General features: G+C 44.8%; 1 protein-coding gene across 8 annotated transcripts in view; it reads left to right on the forward strand.

Moving 5' to 3' along the window:
• The window catches only part of TMEM229B (transmembrane protein 229B), a 56,502-nt gene extending 36,960 nt beyond the window's left edge, over nucleotides 1-19,542 (forward strand). For 4 of the 8 annotated variants that reach the window (XM_054024744.1, XM_054024743.1, XM_054024745.1 and 1 more), the window contains exons 2-3: nucleotides 4,862-4,990; nucleotides 15,611-19,542. In XM_054024744.1, the coding sequence (XP_053880719.1) occupies nucleotides 4,955-4,990; nucleotides 15,611-16,141 (567 nt within the window). In that variant the 5' untranslated portion in view covers nucleotides 4,862-4,954 and the 3' untranslated portion in view covers nucleotides 16,142-19,542. Of the gene's footprint in view, nucleotides 1-4,861; nucleotides 4,991-8,480; nucleotides 8,613-15,610 lie in introns of those variants that run through there. The other 4 variants (XM_054024748.1, XM_054024746.1, XM_054024741.1 and 1 more) reach the window with 2 other exon arrangements.
• Nucleotides 19,543-23,467: the final 3,925 nt, after the last annotated feature.

A 23,467-nucleotide genomic window follows, 5' to 3' on the forward strand; every position in this document is an offset into this window, starting at 1 on the left:
CCTGCAAGATAGGTCTAAAGTTCCTTGCCCTCCTTATCCTTTGGACAAATCCGCATTGATTATGTGGTGGGGCCAGCTGTACTAAGCCATAATAACTGGGGACTCATGGGTTGCTCATTGTTCTCTATTTTCAAGTGTCTGTGTTGAAGAGCACTTGGGTAATAGAGAATAAAACTCATCACTAATTCCTCTGACTGTACAATATGTTTCCACTGCTAATGATACGCTTTGAAAACCATGGAGGCAGTGAACTAATCCTTGTGGTAAGCTAATTACTGGAAGCCAGGAGGAGAGTGGTTTATTCCCACAGAAACTGCTTAGGGGACCTACCTTTCCCAGCTGTAAACACAGTGGCTCTTTTCAGAAATGGGTCTTAAGAGTCATGCCCACCAATGGCAAAACTTCAGAGTCAGTTTTTATGTTGCACATTTGTTTGTTTTAAAGTAGAGGTCCTGTGCTCAGTGGTTGTGATGTTTTGTTTTTTGTTTTTATTAGGCAGAAGGAACCTTTTCTAGAATTGGCCAAGTTGAGCCCAATCAGACAAGGAAGAAGGAATTTTAAGGTCTTTGGGCACAAATTGCAGTAGCAAGGGAAGGATGTATTTTAATGAATAGTCAATAGGTTTTTGAAGTGTATCCTCTCCTTCTGCTCCATCCCCATCCAGGAACTATATGATATTTGTATCACCTAGAACCTGTGAACTAAGACCTAAGAACATGGCAGAACCACACTACAGGAGACTCCCAAGGGACATGTTTGGTCAGAAAGAATCACACAATATTTTGAGGATTATTATGAGGAATTTCAGGAATGCCAGATTGGTAAATGGCAGCTAATACAAAGGTTCCTGTGCTGGTTTTCGGAGGAACTGATTCCATGGAATCTCAACTTTAGTGTGATAGAAAGAAGATGTGTTTTTGGGGTGGGAGGGTGGAGGAGCTACAGAATTGCTATCAAGAGAACAACAAAAGGGAGAGAGAGAGATTGTGGCTGGACCATTTTCAGGACCGGCTGGAACATAAGAGATGGTAAAAAGTTCAATAAAGTTGAAAGGCCCTTGAAGGGTAATTATACTGTATGAGAGAGCTCTGGGGTAAGATAAATATATTTCACAGTGGGAAGGTTTTTAAAAAAATGTTATACATTGTCTTTGCCTGGGGTGTTCAGAAAGGTTTAGAAGAGAGAAAGTGCTGTAGAGAAGGAAATTTGTTTCCCTGAGTTGTACCTTTACTTGGAAAGGGTTTTGGAAGCTGCCATTTTGTTCTCCACTAAATAACAGGTAGAATTTTAGAAGCCTAATTTGCCTGTTTGCCTGAGACAAGCTAATAGATACCGTCAAGTTCAACATTTCTAAAAGCAATCTTTTACTCTCTGCTTCTAGCTCCCCAGAAGCTTAACATCATACCTGTTTTACCCTTCTCTATAGCACTTTGTCTGAGGATCTCCGGGCATTGTACAAATGTCAATGAAGTAAGCCTCATAGGACTCCTGAGAGGGAGGGAAGTCTTGTTATCCCCATTTGTGAGGAAACAGGCGGAGACAATTTAAGTGACTTGCACGAGGTCACATTAGCAGAGGTAGAAATTTAGATGCTCCTAATTTTGTGCCTTAGCCATAAGACCCTCTTTCCTCCAGAGCACCCTTCCTAAAGCTGATATGTGATTTCACTGCCAAATGTGGCTTTCCTCCATTGCACACTGATGCTGGTTTTGATGATCACAGTTTGCTCAGAAGAGCTGGGCTGAACATTTTGGTTTATTATTGTAGGGTTGCTCCTGAGCACTGGCTTTCTCACATTGGTTAGTTATTGTAGGGTTGCTCATGAAGGATGAGCTGGTGGAACTGATTTTCTTTTTTGGAAAGAAGATTGGGAAATACGTTCAGAAAAGATACACACATTTAAAAAGAACTCTGTGGATTTCCATATGGCTTTAGGAAATCACATAAGATAGGTGATAGTGCCCTGATCTTGATGGTGTCCTCCCTTGAGGTCTGCTGGCTGCAGCGACAGTGCAGAAGGTGATGGGGACTGCAGTGCTTCCTTAGGTGGCTGGATGTTGTCAGCTCCAGGAGTCACTCATCACTTTGCAAAAACAAACCAAGGAGCCGTGATGCACATAGTGCTCTGCTGATTGCTACACTTGCTGCCATCCGCTAATACAATATTTAGGCACAAACTTTCAAAAGTGGCTACTGATTCTGATTGCAACAATATTTGGGTGCCCTTCTTAACAGACTAGGGGCCTGATTTTCAGAAGTACTGAGCACCCACTTCTCCAACTAGGAGGTCTGAGTGCTCAGCTCCAGTGACAAACAATAGCCCTAAAGCTGGCTTGGACGGCTGCTGGAGGATTCCCCTAGTGTCGGGGGACCCGTGGGTGCTGTTAAGCCACTATAGCAGCTCCTGGTCCCAACCACCCGCTCCTGACCCCTTGAGCAGGAAGAATAGCATCTGGTATTAATTAGAACAGCCCTGTCCCCAAGGGACCTTTCTGGCAGTCAGAGACTGGAGGAGTACGAGGAAAGCCTAGCAATGCTCCCTTCCGCTGCCAGTCATGCTGGTTTATTATACGATAGGGGTCAGTCCAGAGACCACTGAGCCCCAGCATCGGAGGGGGGCAAATGCCTTTGTACACCCCCCTTTCAGCTCTGCTGCGTGCTGCTCAGCTGCAGCTGAGGCTTTGGCCCAGGGAGAGCAGAAGTAGGTCCTTAGCTAACATTAGCCTTCTTAAGCTTCTTCTACATTTACAGCCGTGTGTAGCGTATCTATGCTGTATGCCCCCTGGCATGGCTATAAGTAGCAGTGTAGGTGGGGAGGCACTGCTTAGGCGAACACACCAGAACCTTAGAGTATGTGCCCTACACGGCTCTCTACGTGCCCAAGCAGTGCCTCCCCTGCTATTTTTAACAGGGCAGTGTCTCACTGCCAGAGCCTTTCACTGCCGCGTGTAGCAACACACCGCAGTGTGGACACAGCCTGCTTTTCACTGTGGCATGTAGCTACAGATATCCTCCAGGCTTCCACCCGGGTAGGCCCGGCCTTAGACTCTTTGTTCATTGCTGTGCTGTAATTCCCAGGAGAGAAAATTAACATTGGGCCTGCCCCCCGTGAGCACCTGGAGGTAGCCAAGTGGGCAAGCTTTGAATGGCCAACCAGTGATAACAGAATCTACTGGTTGAGAAACAGGCAAGTGCCACAGCATAAACTATTAAACACAATGAAAACAGTGACATACATGCCTTTTGAAATCCAGTTCACAGCAGAGACTACCACAGGCTTTGGGATGAATGCTTCTTGGTAAAGTCACATCTGTAGTTAGGGAGAGCCTGGGATTATATTTTATGGGTCTGTAATTCTGATCTTGTGTACATTAGGATCCCAAGGTGGATGGGATTTATCAGTTTTTTACGGGTCTTTCATGTGAGTCTGGCACTTGCAGGACTATAAGAAGGTCCTGAAATTAGGCATCCTCCTTGAGTAGAGATACAAGCTATGTTCTTTAGTGTCCCCGCTCTTCTTACAGAGACCATGCAATAGTAGGGTAGTACGCAGGAGTGCTGATAAGAGAGTGACTTTATTTCCTCCCCCCAGTCACCTGACCCGGGTGAGAGATACAAAGGTTAATACACTTGTCACATAACATGGATCAGTATCCACTGACTCCTGTGGCTGTTGTTACACTGGCTGTTCCCCACCCTACTGTCAGAAATATTCCCACTTGACCAGGCCATTCATTAGTGATTAAGAAGCCTTTGGGGACCAGAGTGGAGTGCTGGCAGGAGCCAACCCCTCACTCAGCAGCACTTTGCTTTGAGTAGCACAGGGTTGCTCCTGATAACCCCCCACATGTGGCCAAAGGACTTAAAACCTTGCTGCTAATACTATGCCTGCAATTCATCTCCAGAGTAGCCTGGCTGGCTGTGAATGAAATGCCAGTCTCAGCCATGGAGTCAGTCTGTCCCAACAATTCTTCATAAGCTGCTGGATTGCGTGGACAGGCACACATGCATTATTTAATATGATAGTAGCAATCAGAAGATTAGAATCAAACCCCCATTCTATTAAGCTATGTACAGATACGTTCTTAGACCAAGTTTTTGTATGTGGGCTGTGCATGTGTATGATGGATTACATGTGTGTGCACATAGACCCAGGGATATGCATTTGCATGTGTAGATGCACATGGGTGGGAGTACTCATAGGTGCAGACATAAATAATTACATATGTTTGTGGTTTTATTCATGCCTGTCAACACATGTTGGTGCACGTGTCAAATGTGGGTGCATGCCTGCTGGTGCATATATAAATGTAGGACGCAGGTATGAGAATGCATCTATGTACTTGGGTGCCTGCAGCCATGTGCATGGGATGTGAGTGTGTGCATGCATACAGTACATATGCCATACAGTACAGTTATCGGTACAGTAGCAAGCATCTCTCATCCTATTGTAAACATAGAGTCTCTGTCTTCATGGTTAGTGTTGCCCTCTGCCAGGCTTAGTTGCAGTTTTCATTCTCTGCCTTACATTTTGTGGCCCCTAGATGAGGGTAATGGGAAAGTGCAAGCTTTATACTCTTTTACTGCCATTCTCCATGGTTAAAGTCAGTAAAATGACTACATTAATGATGATGTCTTAATGTTCTCCCTTTACTCCGTGAGCAGTCACCTAGGGAGCTGGACTGGGGCTGCCTTACTGCTCCCTTGCAATGAACGGTGCCTTCTGGGCAGCATGAATGGAGGAGTATTACTGTTAAAACCCACAAGGACTCAACTCCTTTGGCTTAGCTGGTAATTGGATTCATGTAATCTTCTTTGGTCATCATTCTTTTTTATTGTATTCATATTCTCTCCGGGACAGATTTGAGAGATTGACAGGGATCAGCTGCTGCCACCAGCTACAGGATGTACTGGACAAGACACCAGAAGTGATTGGGAAGGTGTGGGCCCTGGAATGGGAAAGAGACAGACATTGAGGCAATTACACAATGTAGGTTTGGGGTCTTGCTTGTATCTTAAAGTGTATTCTTAAAAACATGAATATATATATTTATATTAAAATTTATTCTCACTTATTTTGGTGAATGTCCTTAAAAATTTAAACTTAGTGATGATTGATTTAAAAATAAATCTTTGAATAAGGAACTGGGAACTGTGAATAAGGAACCAACTTCAGCCTTGTTAAAATTCACCTGAGCTTACATACATACACCCCAGCTGGGGGAACTCTCAGCCTCCAGTCCCCCACTAATTTGAAGAAATGTCCCATGAAAAACTTTTTTTTTTTTTTTCAATACTAGCAATTCAGAATTAGGTAAGTTACCTTGGATCCTTTTCAAGGTAAGCTTGCCAGCCTCTATGGGGGTGCAGGGAGGATGTGTAAGATCTGGTAGAGCCTTTGGAAGACAGGGCACAGATCAGTTGATTTGGCCTTGATCCACCACAGCATGAGAGCTTCTAAGTAGGAGAGTTTTGACAAGCAAGCAGATTGTGTTCTACATTTTTGATCACATATGCACATGACACACATTAGCATGTTCCGCAAAGCGCTTATGTGGCAAATCTGCCCTGCTCTGTGGGTCCCACATCACCACTTCACTACTGCTAGCCTGGATTCAGCTTGGGCAATGGATAGTGTCTAGCATCAGAATAGAATGTCAGCATCATAGTTGTGCTCACTCTCAGATGCGCAGAGTGGGCTTCAAAAGGGAAAGTGACTAGGACTGCATGATCTCTGCATATAGCTTGCTCTATGTAAAGGACCACATCCCAGGGTTGTTAGACTGCATCAGGGTATTGGCATGTGTGGTGAAAATATTGGTTAGGAGCGGGCAAGATACACTGGGTAGAAGAAAAGGTTATTACTTACAATGGGAGGGGAAGGGAAGAATTAGCTTGCTCCCACTTCTAACTTCCGGAAGCATCTCTCTAGTCAGATGTGAGGCAGAAAGATGCTATCTTCCCCCTGGAATTTGGGCATATTCCTCTAGCAAAGTCAAACAAGCTTGAGTAGAGAGGTGGTTCCTGAGAAGAGGATTTGGAGAGTGGTTTGTTGATTCAGTGTGATTATTCTTCTCCCCCCCACCCCCCCCCCCCACCCCCCTCATTTTATCTGCCTGGCCCACAGCATCAGACTCTCTCTCCATATCTCCTCCCCAGATTACAGGAATGGCTAACAGCCAAATCCCAATTGGCAAACTGGCATTTGAAGCCTTCATCTCAGTGCCATAACAGTATCCCTCTTCTTGCAGTCCTGGGCCAGAAAATCTAGCTCTGATCCTAAAACCAGGCTTCTGTATGGTAACACAGCCCTTTAAACGTAGACTGCCAGGCATTTGCTTTGAAAGTGCCCTTGTCAACTGCAGATAGAAGTTCTTGGCTTCTGTCCTGTCAGCAAATTCTATGATTAACCACAGAGGCCTTGCCAGGCAAGGAAGGAGTTCGGTACGGTCTGTTCCCAGGTACACAGTGGGGGAGGATGATGTGTAATTTCAATACTTAGTCCTTTTCTCTCTCTAATTCCATCAGCAGATTGGGAAGGAAGCTCCTAATAGGAGAATGGTAGCACATGCTGCCCTAGTTTAGCCCTGTTCAGACAAAACATAGAATCATAGAAATGTAGGCCTGGAAGGGTCCTCGATGGGTCATCTAGTCCAGTCCCCGGCAACGAGGCAAGACTAAGTATTATCGAGACCATGAATGACCGGTGTTTGTCCAACCTGTTCTTATAAACCTCCAATAATGGAGATTGCACAATCTCCCTCGGTAATTTGTCCTATTGCTTAGCTACCCTGACAGTTAAGAAGATTTTCCTAATGTCTAATCTAAATCTCCCTTGCAGCAATGTAAGCCCATTGCTTCTTGTCCTATCCTCAGTGGTTAAGGAGAACAATTTATCACCCTCTTTATAACAACCTTTTTCATACTTGAAGACTATTATGTCCCCCCTCAGTCTTCTCTTCTCCAGACTACCCAATTTTCCAATCTTTTCTCATAGGTCATGTTTTCTAGACCTTTAATCATTTTTGTTGCTCTTCTCTGGACTTTCTCCAATTTGTCCACATCTTTGCCAAAGTGTGGTGCTCAGAACTGGACACAATACTCCTGCTGTGGCCTTATCAGTGCTGAGTAGAGTGGAAGAATTACTTCTCCTGTCTTGCTTACAACACTCCGACAACATCAATCCCAGAATGATAGTAACTGTTTTTGCAACAGTTTTAGTCTTATATTTAGTTTGTGATCCACTGTAATGCCCCAATCCTTTTCTGCAGTGCTCCTTCCTAGGCAGTCATTTCCCATTTTGTATTTGTGCAATTGATCGTTCCTTCCTAAGGCCAGGTCTACACTATAAACGTCCATCGGTATAACTATGTCACTTAAGGGGTGTGACACCCCCACCCCCTCCGAGTGACACAGTTATACCAACCTAACCCCTGGTGTAGACAGTGCTATGAGATTCTCCTGTCCACATAATCCACCTCCATGACAGGCAGTAGCTAACTGCGCTGACACAAGAAGCTCTCCCGTTGGCGTAGTAGTATCTTCACTGAAGCACTAATGTAGCGTTTTAAGTGTAGACCTGCCCTAAGTGTAGTACTTGGCATTTGGCCGTATTGAATTTCATCCTATTTATTTTAGACCATTTCTCCAGTTGATAAAGATAATTTTGAATTCTAATCCTGTCTTCCAAAGCCCTTGCAAATCCTCACAACTTGGTGTCATCTGCAGAATTTATAGGTGTACCTACTATGCCATAATGCAAATCATTTATGAAGATATTGAATAGAACCAGACCCAGGACAGATCCCTGTGAATCATTGCTAACTACTCCCTGAGTATGGTTTTTCAACCAGTTGTGCACCCACCTTATTGTAGGTTTGTCTAGGCTATATTTCCCTGGTTTGCTTCTGATGTCAAGTGAGACGGTATCAAAAACCTTACTAAAGTTTATCTATATCACAGCTACTGTTTCCACCCCACTCCTGGACTACAAGGCTTGTAAGGCTTATTATCCTGTCAAAGGCGGTTAGGTTGATTTTACAAGAACAAATCCATGTTGACTATTACTTATTACTTTATTATCTTCTAGCTGCTTACAAATTGATTGTTAGATTATTTGTCCCATTATCTTTCTGGGTACCAAAATTAAGCTGTCTGGTCTATAATTCCCTGGGTTGTCCTTATTCCCCTTTTTATAAATAGGTACTCTATCTGCACTTTTCCAGTCCTCTGGGATCTCTCCCATCCTCCATGAGTTCTCAAAGATAATCACTAATGGCTCGGAGAGCTCTTCAGCCAGTTCCTTAAGTATTCTAGGATGTGTTTTGTGAGGCCCTGCCAACTTGACATTCAACTTGTCCAGCCTGGTCTACCCTGAAGCGCTACAGCGGCCTAGTTGCAGGGGTGCAGCTGAGCTGCTGTAGCATTTTAAGGGTAGACATATCCTAAGTAATTGTTAACTTGTTCTTTCTCTATTTTAGCCTGAGATCCTACACCATTTACACTGATGTTTCCTGTGTTAGTTGTCCGATGACTGCTAACCTTTTTGGTGAAAACTGAAGCAAAAGAACTTAAGAGCTCTGTGTAGCTTGAAAGCCTGTCTCTTTCACCAACAGAAGTTTGTTCAATAAAAGATATTACTTCACCCACCTTGTCTCTCTCATATCCTGGGACCAACAGGGCTATAACACTGCATGAAACAAAAGAAGGCACTTAACACTTTGGCCATTGCTACATTTTCATGCTAAGTTTGAAGGCACCTCTTTCACTTTAAACATTTGAATTGTAAAGTGAATCTAGTGCTGGAGAAAGGTGCCAGTTTCACAGCCTTGAATAATTGAAGTCCTCTGTTTTTTCCAACTCAACTTTCTAGAAAACCATCTCATACTGAGAGCTAAATTTAATAGCAGTGATGGCCAATTAGGAAACAAAAAAATTCTTTGTTATAACAATCTATGGTCCGCTAACAACCCCCATCCCAAGCTGCCTTTTTTCCTTCTTCTCTCCTCCTACCCCACGAATGGGCCACTTTACCTTGAACAGTCCCTTAAAATATGTGTTAACTTCTTATACTAAACAGTCTGTTCTACCTTATTTAGCTGTGACAACCTGTGTATCTCTACACTGCAATTAAAAACCCAGGACTGGCCTGTGCTAGCTGACTGGATCACACTAAGGGGCTATTTCATTGCTATGTATATGCTCGGGCTGGAGCCCAGGCTCTAGGACCTTGTGAAATGGCTCAGGATACAGCCCAAGCCCAAACGTCTACACTGCAATTAAACAGCCCCTTAGCCCAAGCACTGTGAGCCTGAGTCTGCTGGCATGGGCCAGACACAGGTTTTTAATTGCACTGTAGACGTACATTCTGAGTACATTTCCCAGACCTGAGGAAGAGCTCTGTGTAGCTGGAAAGCTTGTCTCTCTCACCAACAGAAGTTGGTCCAATAAAATATATTACCTCCCGCACCTTGTCTCTAGAACTAATTTATATCAATCTTTGCAGGCAGCTTTCCTAACAAAAACGTGCCCATATGTGAACAGGATGTGGCTAGACAAATTACTGCAGAGGAATGGGGTTTTATCTGGAAAAGAGGACCAGCAATATCAGTAGGTAGCACAATAAAAGAAAATGTCTTTAAGATACTATTCCAATGGCACCTCACACTAGTCAGGTTAAAATAGAGAGAGAGAGATGAAATGGCGATAAATGGTGAAGAAATTGTGGTGAAAAAGATGATTTTAATGCATATATGGTGGATAAGACCAGTCATTAGAAAGTATTTGGATGCAGTCTGTAACAATACCACAAATTGTTAGATGTTTATTACCAAATGATCTGTTGGTAATCCACTTGGGCTTCTGATTGGAAATGGTCAGGCACAAAGAGAAAAAGAATTAATCTCTCATCTTCTAGCAAATGCTCAGCTATTGGTAACCTTTCATTGGAAAAAAAGAAATAGCCCAACTATGGAGGAATGGTTTAAATAAAAAAGTGGGGGAGGTTGTGGTTTTGGAAAAATTAACACACCAATTATATACCCAGCAAAATAGACAGAGGACAGATATTTGGTTATCTTTTATTCAATATTCAGACAAAGTGCATTCACTTGCAAAAACAAAACTACACCTGTCCAGTTTTTTTAAATATTAACATTTGATATTCAACAGACATAGTATGTCTATGTGTAATCAGAGATTTCACTCCATTTAATAAAATCACTAGGAACAATTTTGGGGTTTTAATGATGTTGACTCTGTAATTTGGCAACACCCTGTTAAATAGGAAGATCTGATGATGACTGTAATCCTGTAGAATATCTCTTTAAACAAAAGCTCACTGTTGTAATGATTATTTGTTTCTGAAATTTATATGGCAAAGATTTATAAACATGTAAAAACTTCCTAAATAAAGTTTTATTTTTTTATTTTTAAAGTGCAGCATGAGCAGTAGCAGAACAAGCTTTGCCTATGCTGCCCTCTGCCAGGGGGACCTGAAGGGACAACCGCCAGGGGTTGGAGAGGAGTGCATTCTCTATGCCCCATTCACTTTCTGCTGTGAACAATCAGCCATGTGCCATCTACAGCGCTGTCTTGCTGGGAATTGCACTGATATACTCCACCTCATTTCCCACCGGTGACAGAACAGCTATCAATTCTTAAGAGCTTTTTGATCACTATCACAGTCATTCCATTAGAAATCCTGCCTGCTCATTCGTTTTTGTTTCACATCTAGCCTCCATTTCATAGATTTTAGGGCCAGAAAGAATCACTGTGATCAGTTAGTCTGCTTCTTCAACAAATGGCTCCGTGCTTTCTTTCAGGATGCCCCTTGAACATAAAATGCTGTCGTTGAATGAATCTGTAAAGCCATTAATCTCGCCTCCTTCCTATCCCTTCTCTACAGCCACTTCTGCTGTGATATTTACAAGAAATCAGCTAAGCAATGAAGGCTAGGTGGTGTGGTGCTTGGGGATTAGATGGATTTTATAAACACTTAGATGATTTAGAACCACTGTGTTGTGCAATTGCTAATCTGTGTAACTATGTAATCTTCCATTCTATATGCATCCGAAGAAGTGGGCTGTAGTCCACGAAAGCTTATGCTCTAATAAATTTGTTAGTCTCTAAGGTGCCACAAGTACTCCTGTTCTTCTTTTTGCGGATACAGACTAACACGGCTGTTACTCTGAAATATGTAATCTTATTGTTTCTTGCATCTGCCCCTTACACTTCCTTTCTGTTTGTTACTCACATGTTGCATCTTGTATACAACAGAATGTAAGCACTTCAGGGTAAGCGGCTGCAGCTTCCTATACAGTTGCAGAGTGCCTAGCAGGATAGGGTCTGATTTCATTTGGGGCCATTGAGCATTACCAAAATCCAGCAAAAGAGAAATGCAGGCCTTGTTTTGGAATCTTTTAGTCAGTGAGGAAACTCAGGGGTTAGGGGTAGAGCTAATTGGAAATTTTTCAATGGGTCATTTTCCCATGGGAAAATGCTGATTCACTGCTGTTGAACTGTTCCCTGGGAACATGTGAATTGCCTCAGATCTTCCTCAGAACATAGGCAGGTTTCAAAACTAGCATGGATTCTTGCCATCCTTAGTAGCCTCCGTGGCAGACGTCCCTGGAGTTGGGACGCTTGGGCATCCAGGCCCTATGGCTGCACTGCAAGGCGTCTGGGAGCCAGGGCCGAGCTGAGAGCTTCTTGGAAGCCAAAGCTCTGAAGATATTTTGATTAGAAATTTTCTAAATGAAACATTCTGGTTATTTCAAAATGTTTTTTTCAGAATTGCCCTTCTGCAGGAAATTTTGAAGTTGCTACTTTTCATTTTGAAAGTGACTTTTTTTCTCCAAAAATGTTGGAATTTCTCACAGAAAGGGGCATTCTGACTTTCAAACAACTCTGGTTAGGAATTGATGGGGTTGTCACTTGAGGCATATGTATAGGGATAATGTCTCCACAGAATTTTCTGGGAGTTATGTACATTGGTGTGGCTGACACTGCTGTCAGTTGATAAGTGCACAGTTACCTGGTTCATTCCCAGCACAGCTGATAATTGTGGGCAGTTGAGTTTTCATTAGTGATTGTCACAAGGCTCAAAAAAACCCAGTTATGGTCTGTCTGGTGAACTAGTTGCTAGTGCAAAGTATGGCCTGCAGGAGGCCTGTGTTCAGTTTCTGGCCCCAGTCTCCCATTGTGTGGACTAGATGCCTATTTAGAAAAATACGAGAGAAGAGAGAACGTTGACTTGGTCTCAGGTTAGTCCCTGGGATGAATAATTATCTAATAAATATGGAGTGTATCTTATCAGTAAAGAATGGCTTTCCTCTGAGAGCACCACAACACAGCTCTGGGAATGCTGGCTGTGCACGGGAAGGGGTGCAGTTCTAATCTGGACTGAACACCAGATGCACCTGCACAGCAAAGCTGGCCACCAGAAGGGGGCGCTGCTAGATGGACACATCTACCTGAGTGTTTGGTCACTAGTGGGCAGGCATGCGGCAACAGGACTTGAACAGAAGCAGTTGTGACTTTGAGAGAGGATGCTTACTGCATCTTTCAATGCTTCTCTTGCTGAGTTTTATTTTGTAAGGCCTCAGAACATTTTGAAAAGACATTTCTGAATTTACTGGAAAGAAAGACCTGAGTATGCAGACATTGGGGCTGCGGGAGTTCTCAACCAACAGAATGCAAACACATCTCCTACAGGGGGATTGGGGGGGGGGGGGTTAGAAAGCCTTATAGAAATGACCTAGAAGAACCTCAGCCCTGGACTGTGTCCTCCTGGACTCCCCGACCCCTCTCCTCTCCAGACAGTGATAGCTCCCTGTGCCTTGTCTTCCCTGGATAGGAATAGTTCCTCTGATCCTTCTCATAACTCCTGTCCTCCCTCAGACACTGTTCTGGCCTCCCCCCACCCCATCTCCTACCTCTAACTAGCGGGTATATATATCAGTTTTCTCTTGAAATCATGTGAAAATGGAGGAATGATATGAAAACTCATTGGCCCAGGTCTCTCAGCTGTGCTGAGAAGAAACCAAGTAACAGCACATAGAATAACTGCTGGCAGTTCCCCTGATCACCCTCAGGAACATTAGTGACATGCACTGCACTGAAGCTCTCAGTGGCGATGTTACACCTACACACGTCTCAGGCAACAACCCTATTGCCCTCAAATCCTCAGAGTTTCTTGGTTGATTAAATCATTCTTAAGTTGGGGTCTGAATGGCTCAGAGAATTTTCTAATGACTTTATAGTCTTTCACTTGTAGGTCAACCAGTTTGATATTGACCCAAAGTCTGCAGCACCTGAAGGCTGGTCAGTGGCCTATGTAAAATGGTATGGCTTTGCAGGTATCCTGCCCTCAGCTGCCTCTGGCTTCTTGCAATAATTCGCTCCCATGCCAGAATACTTAAAGTAAGATCCTCCTAGTTGGTATCATTTATTAATTCTTATTGGCACTTTGTCCACCCAGTTCCAAACCTTGTTCCATGTAAATCAGGAGCCCTACAGCCATGCTTCTTTGGCTTGTGCTGTGATTAAAGCAGGGGTTTTTCTCCATGACTGAGGAGTCGCACGGCCCCCTGCTGGGGGGGCTATACTGTGATTAGAGCCAGTTTCCAGCTCTACTTCACAAAGCACCTCTTCTCTCCTTTGGTTCAGGGGGGCCCACAGCCCTCCTGGGGCTCTGCTTGGCAGACAGGCAGTCTCCTTTCTGAGCTGTCTGCCTTTCCTCCTCCTTTTAGCTTTCTGGGGGCTTCTCTCTAGGTCTGGACTGACTTTTAAGCACATGACCTACCTGTTATATGGCTACACTAATTTTTCCCACCTGAGGAGGAGGGTTGAATGAGTCATAGGTGAGGCTGGACTCATTACCTCATAAAGGGGCCAGTCGCCCTGTGACAGTGGGTCTCAGTTCATTGACTAGTGGGATAGGTGCGCACTTCATAAAAAACATCATGACAGTGGGCGCTGGTTGGTCATCTTAATGGCTCTCATATAAGAGTGAGTGGGCCATGGGCACTCATCTGTCTTCCTTATGTTCAGTACTACCTTGATCCTTCTCCTTTTTCAGAAACAAATAGCAGATTAACCTCCTCTCCCCACAATAATTTTCCTTCCCTTTATGCCATTTTTAGGTACATTTCCTCCCTCTGCCCATTATTTGGATGCCTTTTCTCCTTTGGAAGTCTTCCTTCTCTCCCAAACAAATCCTTCTCTCACTCACCTCCCACCAGTACCTCACCTCCAGTGCAATTTCATACTGTATAGAGAGAGGCATCATGTTACAGAGCAGGGAGGTTTTACGCTCGCTCTCTATGGCATTGTTAAGACCACACCTGACATTCTGCAGTCAGTTCCGGGTATCTTGTACCATAAAGCTGTCCAGGTCAGAGGGCGCCTGAGGGAGGAAGGAAGTTAGTTAGAAAGCAGCATCTGAACAAAGGACTGGAGAAACTGATTTGTAAGGATAGATTTTTAAAACAATAAATTGGTCGGATTCATTTCTGGTGTAACTCTACTCAAGTCAATGGAGTTACACCAGGATGAACGTGGGACAATGTGTATAGCTTGGCTAAGCAGTGATTAAGACATGATAAATCTCTACAGATATCTGAAGGATGTAATAGTAATTGTTTGGGAGGGGGAGGGTTGAACTTGATTAGGGTGATGAAGAAGTTATTCCCTTTTAAAATCTTTTTCTCCACCCTCATGTCTTTTTCTGTAACTTACACTCCAGTATACAGACAGGGTCCTTATTCCAAACCCCCTCTCAGCATGACTAACTAGATCTCTACCCTCAGCTTTCCTTTTTTATTCTCACGCTTTATGCTTCCAGAAGCCAAATTCAAATGTATTTCAATAGATCTTTTGTGCCTTTTGACTGTAAATCAGGCAATTCTGTATTATATCAAATGCTTCCCTGAATCCCAGATATCTCATGTCTGCCAGTTCCTTAATATACAGCAACGGTTCAGTTGAACAGGGGCAGGTGTAACAGCTGAGAACACTCCTCTTTTGTTTCTCTCACTAGCCAGTTAAAAGGGCACCCTCAAATCCCTGTTTGCTAAACTGAGATTTCTGGGGGCATGAACCATGGAGGGCACCAAAAGGGTCTAAGATTATTTCAATACCTTACTTGCCTCATCTGTCCTATATTGCCTGAGATTCAGCAAAATGGGGGTCAGTGCTACTTCTTTCAGAACTAAAGGACTTCTTCCTCCTGTATTTTTCATAGTATTACTTGTTTCCAGTAAGCTGATTTGTAGTCACACTACCCTTCATCTCCCTCATTACCACTGAGTACCAGCTCGATCCAAGTCCTCCTGGTAGTGCAGTGTGCAGGAAACCTGCACTGCTGCTGTCTGATTGCCAGCCTCTTAATCACCAATCTGTCAGCTTTCACCAGCACTAAGATTAATGCTACGAAGAATGAAACCACCTAAAGTTTTTTGCATCTCTGGTTAATCCCGTCATCAAAAGGGATACATCTCATTTCTCGACTTCTCTCTTGTCGATGTTGTTAATTTACTCGTATTCCTCCCAATGAGATGAGACCTGGTGATGTCCTTATTGATTTTCTGCCTGTCTTTGTTCCTTTCAGAGTTCCGGCTGGGGACTGTGTGGAAGGATGGCTGCTGCAGAACCCCTGACTGCTTTCTCACGGTGGTACCTCTATGCCATTCATGGCTATTTCTGTGAGGTGATGTTTACGGCTGCCTGGGAGTTTGTGGTCAACTTTAACTGGAAGTTCCCAGGTGTCACCAGTGTCTGGGCACTCTTCATCTATGGGACCTCCATCCTCATCGTGGAGAAGATGTACCTGTATCTGAAAGACAAGTGTAACATTTTAGTGCGATGCCTCATTTACACCCTCTGGACATACCTTTGGGAGTTTACCACTGGCTTCATCCTGCGCCAGTTTAACGCCTGCCCTTGGGACTATTCACAGTTTGATTTTGACTTCATGGGCCTCATCACCCTAGAGTATGCCATCCCATGGTTCTGTGCTGCGTTCATCATGGAGCAGCTGGTTATCAGGAACACCTTGCGCTTGCGATTTGATGAAAATGCTGAGCCAGGGGACCCTACCGCCACAATCGCCTTGGCCAACGGCCATGTCAAAACCAATTGAACAATAACCCAATGCCACACTTAGTGAGAGAGCCCAGCCACATCCCAGACTGGTCTCAAAGACTGATACATCCTGTACGATACACAATCCCCTTTATGATGGGGGCATGCATGGGATATAGCAGAATAAAAATGGAACCAATAGATTTTCTATGGATTTTATGTTTTTGGCCACAAGAAGCAGTGTCAGCTACTTGTTGGTTAGGTTGTTTATGACTTCTAAATTATTATGGGGAAAAAAAAGTCCTGTTAGCTGCATTTTACTGGATGTGGAGAAATGAGAGAAAATGCTACAGTTGAAATGTATACAAAAAACAAACTAGTGGATGGGCATAGACGCCCTGGCTAAATTAGTGATTTGGCTTATTCCATTAGGCAATATTCAGGTGCTTGCTTGCAACCAATACCTCCCATGGGACCTGAGATGCTGCAGGATCAAGGAAAATCCATCTGCTGTTGAGAACGACCCAACAGTGGTGCTCTACTGAGAAGGTAGACTGCGCCCCCTCTTGTGGTCTCCCTGACCTTCCCCTAAGGTTCTTTATTGCACCATAGTATGTTATGGTGCTGGACATCTTGCTGGATTTATATGAAACTTGTACTTTTTGAATTCTCAGTCCTGATGCTCACTCGAGAGTTTTCCCCCCACTCCTTTTTATAAATAAAAGGCCTTTTCTGCCGGGTGAATTCCACCATACTCTGTGCAATCTGAATCACGGCAAAGTGGCCAAAGAGAGAAATAGCTGAAGTCTTCCCCTCACAGTGGAACTCATCACAAGGGCTGCTCCAAGCTCCAGCTCCATTTCCAACCAGGCAAACCCATGGAGATGTAGACGCCACCTGGGGTTTTCTGCCTTCCTTCCCAGGGATTTCTCTGTCACTAAGGATGCTGATGACTTAATTCTGACTGCAGCCCCTTGCACTGCCTGATGTCAAAGTCCTCATTTGATTAAGGCAGCAACCAGGAATCAGTCGGAGTCCTCTGGGACAGACTATATCGCCTGTGTCTATTTCCTCCTGCACCAGTTGATCTTGTCTCAGCTTGGCCCAGTGTTCTTCTCCGAGTACTGACTTTATTTTCCCTTCCTAAATGCTGTTTTAAACTAAGTACAGCAAACCCTCTCCATAAAGCTGATTTGGGGTAGCACAGGATGTGCCTCACTGCCTGATATCAGGGAGTATGTTAAAAAAGAAAGTTTCTAAGGAGCACAATGGGGCTATTCCTCAATTTCTTCCAGATGAGAATGAGGTTGGGTTGTGAGAGGGGCAGCAGGGAGGTGGAAGGGCTGCAAGGTACTGTTGCTCTATTTTAGAGCTATCTCAGCTAGAGATAGTTTCAAGTTTAGCCACTTGGGAACAATCCTGAGGCTGTGGGGGAGGTGGTGGCATGCAAGATGCATTGCTCTGGCAGCCACACATTAATTGTTTGTCCTGAGGACTCTTCTTGGCTGCTGGCATAAGCAACAAGGATGCATTGTACCACGTGGCAGTCTTCTCTCACTCAGAGCTTTATGAGGAGGGTGTGCTGTAAATAGGTATATGGGGCCAGATTAATTCCAGGTGTCATTCCACCCAAGTCAGTGGCATTGCACCAGCAATGAATTTGGTTCAAGATGTGAATGCGTGTGTGATTGTGGAGTCTTGCTTTTCTGTTGTGTTGGGAATGGCTGGATTATTACCATGTTGGTCCATGACTGTTCTCTCTAGCCAGCCCTCAGCCCATAAATCTGCCCATTGGTCTGTGGAATTCCATTCCAGAGGGAAAAGAAACTCTGTTGCTATCAATGGAATTGTTTGTTGGTAACGCTGCTGCTTCTGAATAAGAATCAACACACAGTGTTAATTTTTTTCTGTACTGCACAAAATGCAATTGTTTTATTCCTCCCTGTGCCCCATTTCACATGACAACCTTTGCCGGCAACGGACATGTGAAAGCAGTGGCAGCAAGGAGTTAATGAGTTCTGTCCTGTGGTATGCCATGCCTCCTGAAATACCCAGAACATAGAGAGAGGTATTAATATTCCCTTTTTGTAGTTCATTAAATTAAACCAACAAACAAAAAACAGAGAACAGAAACGTGTTTTCCATGCTATGATGCCAGTACCATGAAATCAAAGAAATAATAGGTTCAGTTTATCAGCCAGGTAAATGATGGTTTCAAATATTTAGATCTTAGCAAAATAATCACTTTGGGTGTACAAATGCTATGGATGGGTAATTTGCACATGGGGGCAATTCATAGGCAGTAGAGTCAGATATTAGGGGGTGAGTGAGGGAGAGGAGGTGCAGACAGGAACTGGGACATGCCTATCCATTGTGGCAGTTGCATTCATGAAAAGAATGTGTGAGGGTGACTAACCTCAGTGTCTAAATCCTAGGACCTTCTAGCTGCCCAGTTTAACTCGGCTGTAGCACTGCCTTCTGTGCAGCATGCAACGTTTGCGTCAGGTCATGCCCTCACTTTGGAGCAGGTTGCACTGGAACCCTGCCATTACAGAAACATTAAGAAGGTTTAAGTGGCTTAGTGAATTGGCAGCACAACCAATGACCCCACAGTTATGACTCCGGGGTGGGGGCAGCTATCCACGGTGGTGACCAGCACCTCAATCATGTGTTCTTTGGCTTTAGAAACTCCCCAAGTGCGACTGTTCTTGCACAGCTGCATAACAATCAATGGCTCACTTAAGGAATGGTCCCTGAGTGGCCTTTGACATGTGGCTATATCATGCAAATCAGACTCAGTTGCCCCCGAGTTACCATTGTGGCACCTATTCAAGCTTCTTGTTCACCAATGACTGACAAATACCGCTCAGCTCTTGCACCCTCCCGGGGCTCTAATTTACCCACAAAAGTGCACTTTACTTGCAGTTTGCACACCAGGAACTGAATTGGACCCAGTACATTATTAAATCACTGTGTAGCATCCACTGGATCACTCTCCTACTATTACTGGGTACCCTGGCACCTTCCAACAAAGACACCATTGGCCAGATTTCCAAAAGTGCTGAGTGCTCTCCAGTTCCTGTTTTCAATGGCACCTGCTAGGTGCTGAGTACTTCTGAAAAACTGGCTCTGTATCTGCTGCTACACCATGCAGGACTCATTTCTCTTTCTGAAGAGCAAGGGTGGCTGCAGTCAGAGATTTAATCTCCCCTTCAATACAAGTGAATACTACTGATAACATTTTACAACAAGGGTGCCCAAACTACATGACAGCAAGGCCCACATTAGCAGCTCCTCAGGAGCCTGGGAGCTATACCTAATGTGCAGAGATATTTACATACAAAATTTATCACACACCCCCAACCCCACACAAAAAGGCCTAATATTTGCTTGTACATGTATCTTCAATAGATTAAAATTGCCTGTTTGAGTTCACCAGCAATAAAAACTTGTGATTTATCAGTTTTGTCCTCACTCTGCAGCTTTTGGGAGAGGGTGGCCCAGAGCTGCATATTTGGATATGATGGGCCACATTTAGCCCTTGGGCTTCACTCTGGATACCTCTATCTTATATTTCAAGAGAATCTTTCATCCCAAAGGTTCCCCAAGCATGTCACAAAATATATACACTGGTGCCTTGTGCATGAGAGCTGGCTCTAGCATCAGCGTGGTCATCATTCCTGCTTCGAAGAACTTGCCAGTGCAGAACGGTTGATATTAAAGCAAAGTTAGCTAAATTGTTTAATTTCAGCATTATGAACTAGATGCAGGGATACTAATGTACCAGGTTCTGGAAAGTCTTCCCACTGCTTCTGATCTAAGTCTGTTTTGCAATTGAAATCCTCCTTGCGTAGAGATAATCCTGTCAAGGCTTTGCTTGAACTACAAATAGTTGTTTAAAAATAAAAGTAAGTGAAGAAAGACAAAGCTTGAACAGGTTTGGAATTAGCAAGCAGGTAACCCGAGACCTCCTGGGTGCAGCAGCATTGATTGTCAGTAACCAATTTACCAAAACCTGCACGAAGGGAAAAGGGATCTCATATTTAATTTGAACTTCTACCCTTTCTGCATTATGAATATAGTACACAAGTCACTTGTAAGATGAGACTTTCAGATGAGTTTAAACAAAATGTCCTTTTGTTTTAGCCTGGCCTGACTTTTCTGAATTGATGCAACATACCATGCAAGAGGTAAGTTTACAGACCAGTGCTCTCTCTGCTTCCAGTTCCTCCTGGCTTCTAACCAGGATCCTCTACTAACGAACAAAATGCTTCTTTTCCCCTTTCCTGTACAATAGAAGGATCCCATTACAATCCCTGCTTTTGCTTCATATCTGATATATTAAAACAGAAAGTGTCACTGCTTTTATGGAGTTCCTTCCAAGTCAACTGCTGGTCCTACAATGCAACACCTCCATCCAATTGCTTCAGCATCCACCCATCACGGAGCTGTGGAGAACTAAGAGCCTAGTTCAAGTTTTAGCAAACAGTAATTACATTTCTGTCTCTTACTACCCCAAAATGTGCTTTTCATGATCTGGAGCCATTGAGAAGGGGCTTTCCACAATCTTTGTGTAACCCACACTTGCAGTGTGTGCCATTCTAACACTGTCTAGAGCAGGGGTGGGCAAACTACAGCCCAGAGGCCACATCCAGCCTGTCAGACATTTTAATCTGGCCCTCGAGTTCCCGCCGGGGAGCAGGGTCCGGGGCTTGCCCCGCTCTGGCACTCCAGTTGGGGAGCGGGGTTGGGGGCTTGCCCCACTTCGTGCATTCCGTGGCTCTGCATGGCTCCCGGAAGAAGCAGCATGTCCCCCCTTTGGCTCCTACACATAGGGGTAGCCAAGGGGCTCTGCATGCTGCCCCCGCCCCAAGCGCCACCCCCCGCAGCTCCCATTGGCCAGGAACCATGACCAACGGGAGCTGCAGGGGCAGCGCCTGCGGATGGGGTAGTGTGCAGAGCTGCCTGGCTGCGCCTCCGTATAGGAGCTGGAGGGGTGACATGCCACTGCTTCTGGGAGCTGATTGAGGTAAGCACCGCCCAGAGCCTGCACCCCTGACCCCCTTCCATGCCCCAACCCCAGCCACAGCCCTGACCTCCCTCCTGCCCTCCAAACCCCTGGATCCCACCCTGGAGCACCATCTTGCACCCCAAACCCTCATTCCCAGACCCACCCCAGAGCCCACACCCCCAGCCAGAGCCCTCCCCCCCCTGCACCCCAACCCCCTGCCCCAGCCCAGAACCCCCTCCTGCACACTGAACTCCTCATTTCTGGACCCAACACAGAGCCCACACACCCTAGCCGGAGCCCTTACCCTCTCCCACACCCCAATCCCCAATTTCATGAGCATTCATGGCCCACCATACAATTTCTATACCCAGATGTGGTCCTTGGGCCAAAATGTTTGCCCACCCCTGGTCTAGAGGGTGGGCCAGGCACAGAGGTTGATAGTTCCCTCTTAGCTCAGCCAGTAGAGATTCATGCTTTCTGATCCAGTACTCTCTGCTTCAACCCACACTGTCAATAACCCATGCAGGGGTATCATGTTATGTGCACATCAATGGGATTACCTTCCCTCATCTCTAAGATGCCTAGGGCTCAATTCACCCAGAGTCTGCCCTGCTGGCACTGAGTCCCTTAAGGCTATCCAGCTGGAGAGGGATTACAGTGGCACAAGATGCCCTCAGTCCCTGTTCTGCCAGGGGCCCACAGTCAGCTAGCACAGCCCCCAAAGTAGGCAATGCTGCCTTGGAAGGGCCAAAGCTAGGGCAGTTGGGGATGCATGGATTAGTTACTGACCTGTGGAGCTCCTCCCGCAAATGGAAAGCGGTCCTTCTCTGGTGGAATGCCCAATGAATATGGCAATGCAAATGCTACCTGTCCTTCCCCAGGGGCAAAGCCCTCCTAAAATGTCTCAAGGGAGGAGGGGATCCTCACATCTGTTAAGTCTCCCATTTCCCTGGGAGACTCCTAGTTCTATGAGTTCCCCAATGAGTGTCTGAATCACCCAGGGAAACAAGGAGGCTTAAACAGGAAGTGGGGGTGAAATGCTCCATTCTCAAACCTTCATCTTTATGGTTTCAGCTAGCTTGCTCTGGTTTATGGACGGAGCAACTTAGCTGAGACCTTAAGGACCAGAGGTGGGAGGTCAGAGTGACTCACCCTGACCTCGTGTCAGACCTCGGAGCTGTTCATTTCCTGTGTGAAGCAGGGAAGGGGCCTTCACAGGGTGAGCTGGGGCTGTAGTGAGATGAACAGCAGGAATAGAGCCAGCAGTGATTGCAGAGCAGGGGCTGGAGATGGTATCTATGATCCCAGCTGTCAGAGGAGCTGGACAAGTGAGTCTGAAACAGTCCCATAGTGAGGGAGTCTCCCATTGAAGGAACTTGGCTCCTCCTGCTTGGGGTTTGTTTGGAGTCTAACATTATTAAAAGCATTCATGTGGCATTTTTCTTGGTTTGACTGAAGGAGGACAGTTCTCATCCCCTCACCATGGTGACTGGGCTCCTCGCTGTCCCTCCATTAGTGGCTGTTGGCATTTCTGATAATGAGACACTCCATCAGACTGTCAGCCAATACTATTTTTAAACAATAAATCCAAATGTTTGACTTCAGTTTTTATTTATGCTTCAGTTTTGTTAGGACTTAAAGGCACCTAAATATCTAGTAAAGTTATTTATTTTTACAGATTCATAGATTCTAGGACTGGAAGGGACCTCGAGAGGTCATCGAGTCCAGTTCCCTGCCCACATGGCAGGACCAAATACTGTCTAGACCATCCCTGATAGACATTTATCTAACCTACTCTTAAATATCTCCAGAGACGGAGATTCCACAACCTCCCTAGGCAATTTATTCCAGTGTTTAACCACCCTGACAGTTAGGAACGTTTTCCTAATGCTTAAAGGCTTATAGCATGCCTATCATAGTTGGGGGGTGAGCAACTGTTACTGCATGAGGGAGCAGGAGTGGAAAATAAAAACTTGTTAATTAAAAATACTTATGCAAATGAGTCCCATGCATATTAAATATGCAAACTGCAACATTGCATTATTTGCATAAAACCTGCAGATTTCAGGGTCATCGGATTTACCAAACACAGGGGTATACTTTACACCCACTTCCCCAATGAGGGAAGTGGAACTAATCCCTGGAACAGAATGTTCCCCTCTTACCATTACCAACTGGGATGGACTCTCTTTTCCATAATGACTACCCCATTCCCAACATAGCCACCATAATTTGGAATAGACTTTCCCTGGTGTTTTGTTTAGAGTAATAATAATACTTAGCCTTTTTGTAGCATCTTCCATTCAAGGGATCTCAGAGTGCTTCACACACTTTAAACCTCATGTCAGCCCTGTGATATAGGTCAGTATTATC

Source organism: Malaclemys terrapin, chromosome 4 (assembly GCF_027887155.1).
Source record: "Malaclemys terrapin pileata isolate rMalTer1 chromosome 4, rMalTer1.hap1, whole genome shotgun sequence".
Lineage (NCBI taxonomy): Eukaryota > Metazoa > Chordata > Testudines > Emydidae > Malaclemys > Malaclemys terrapin.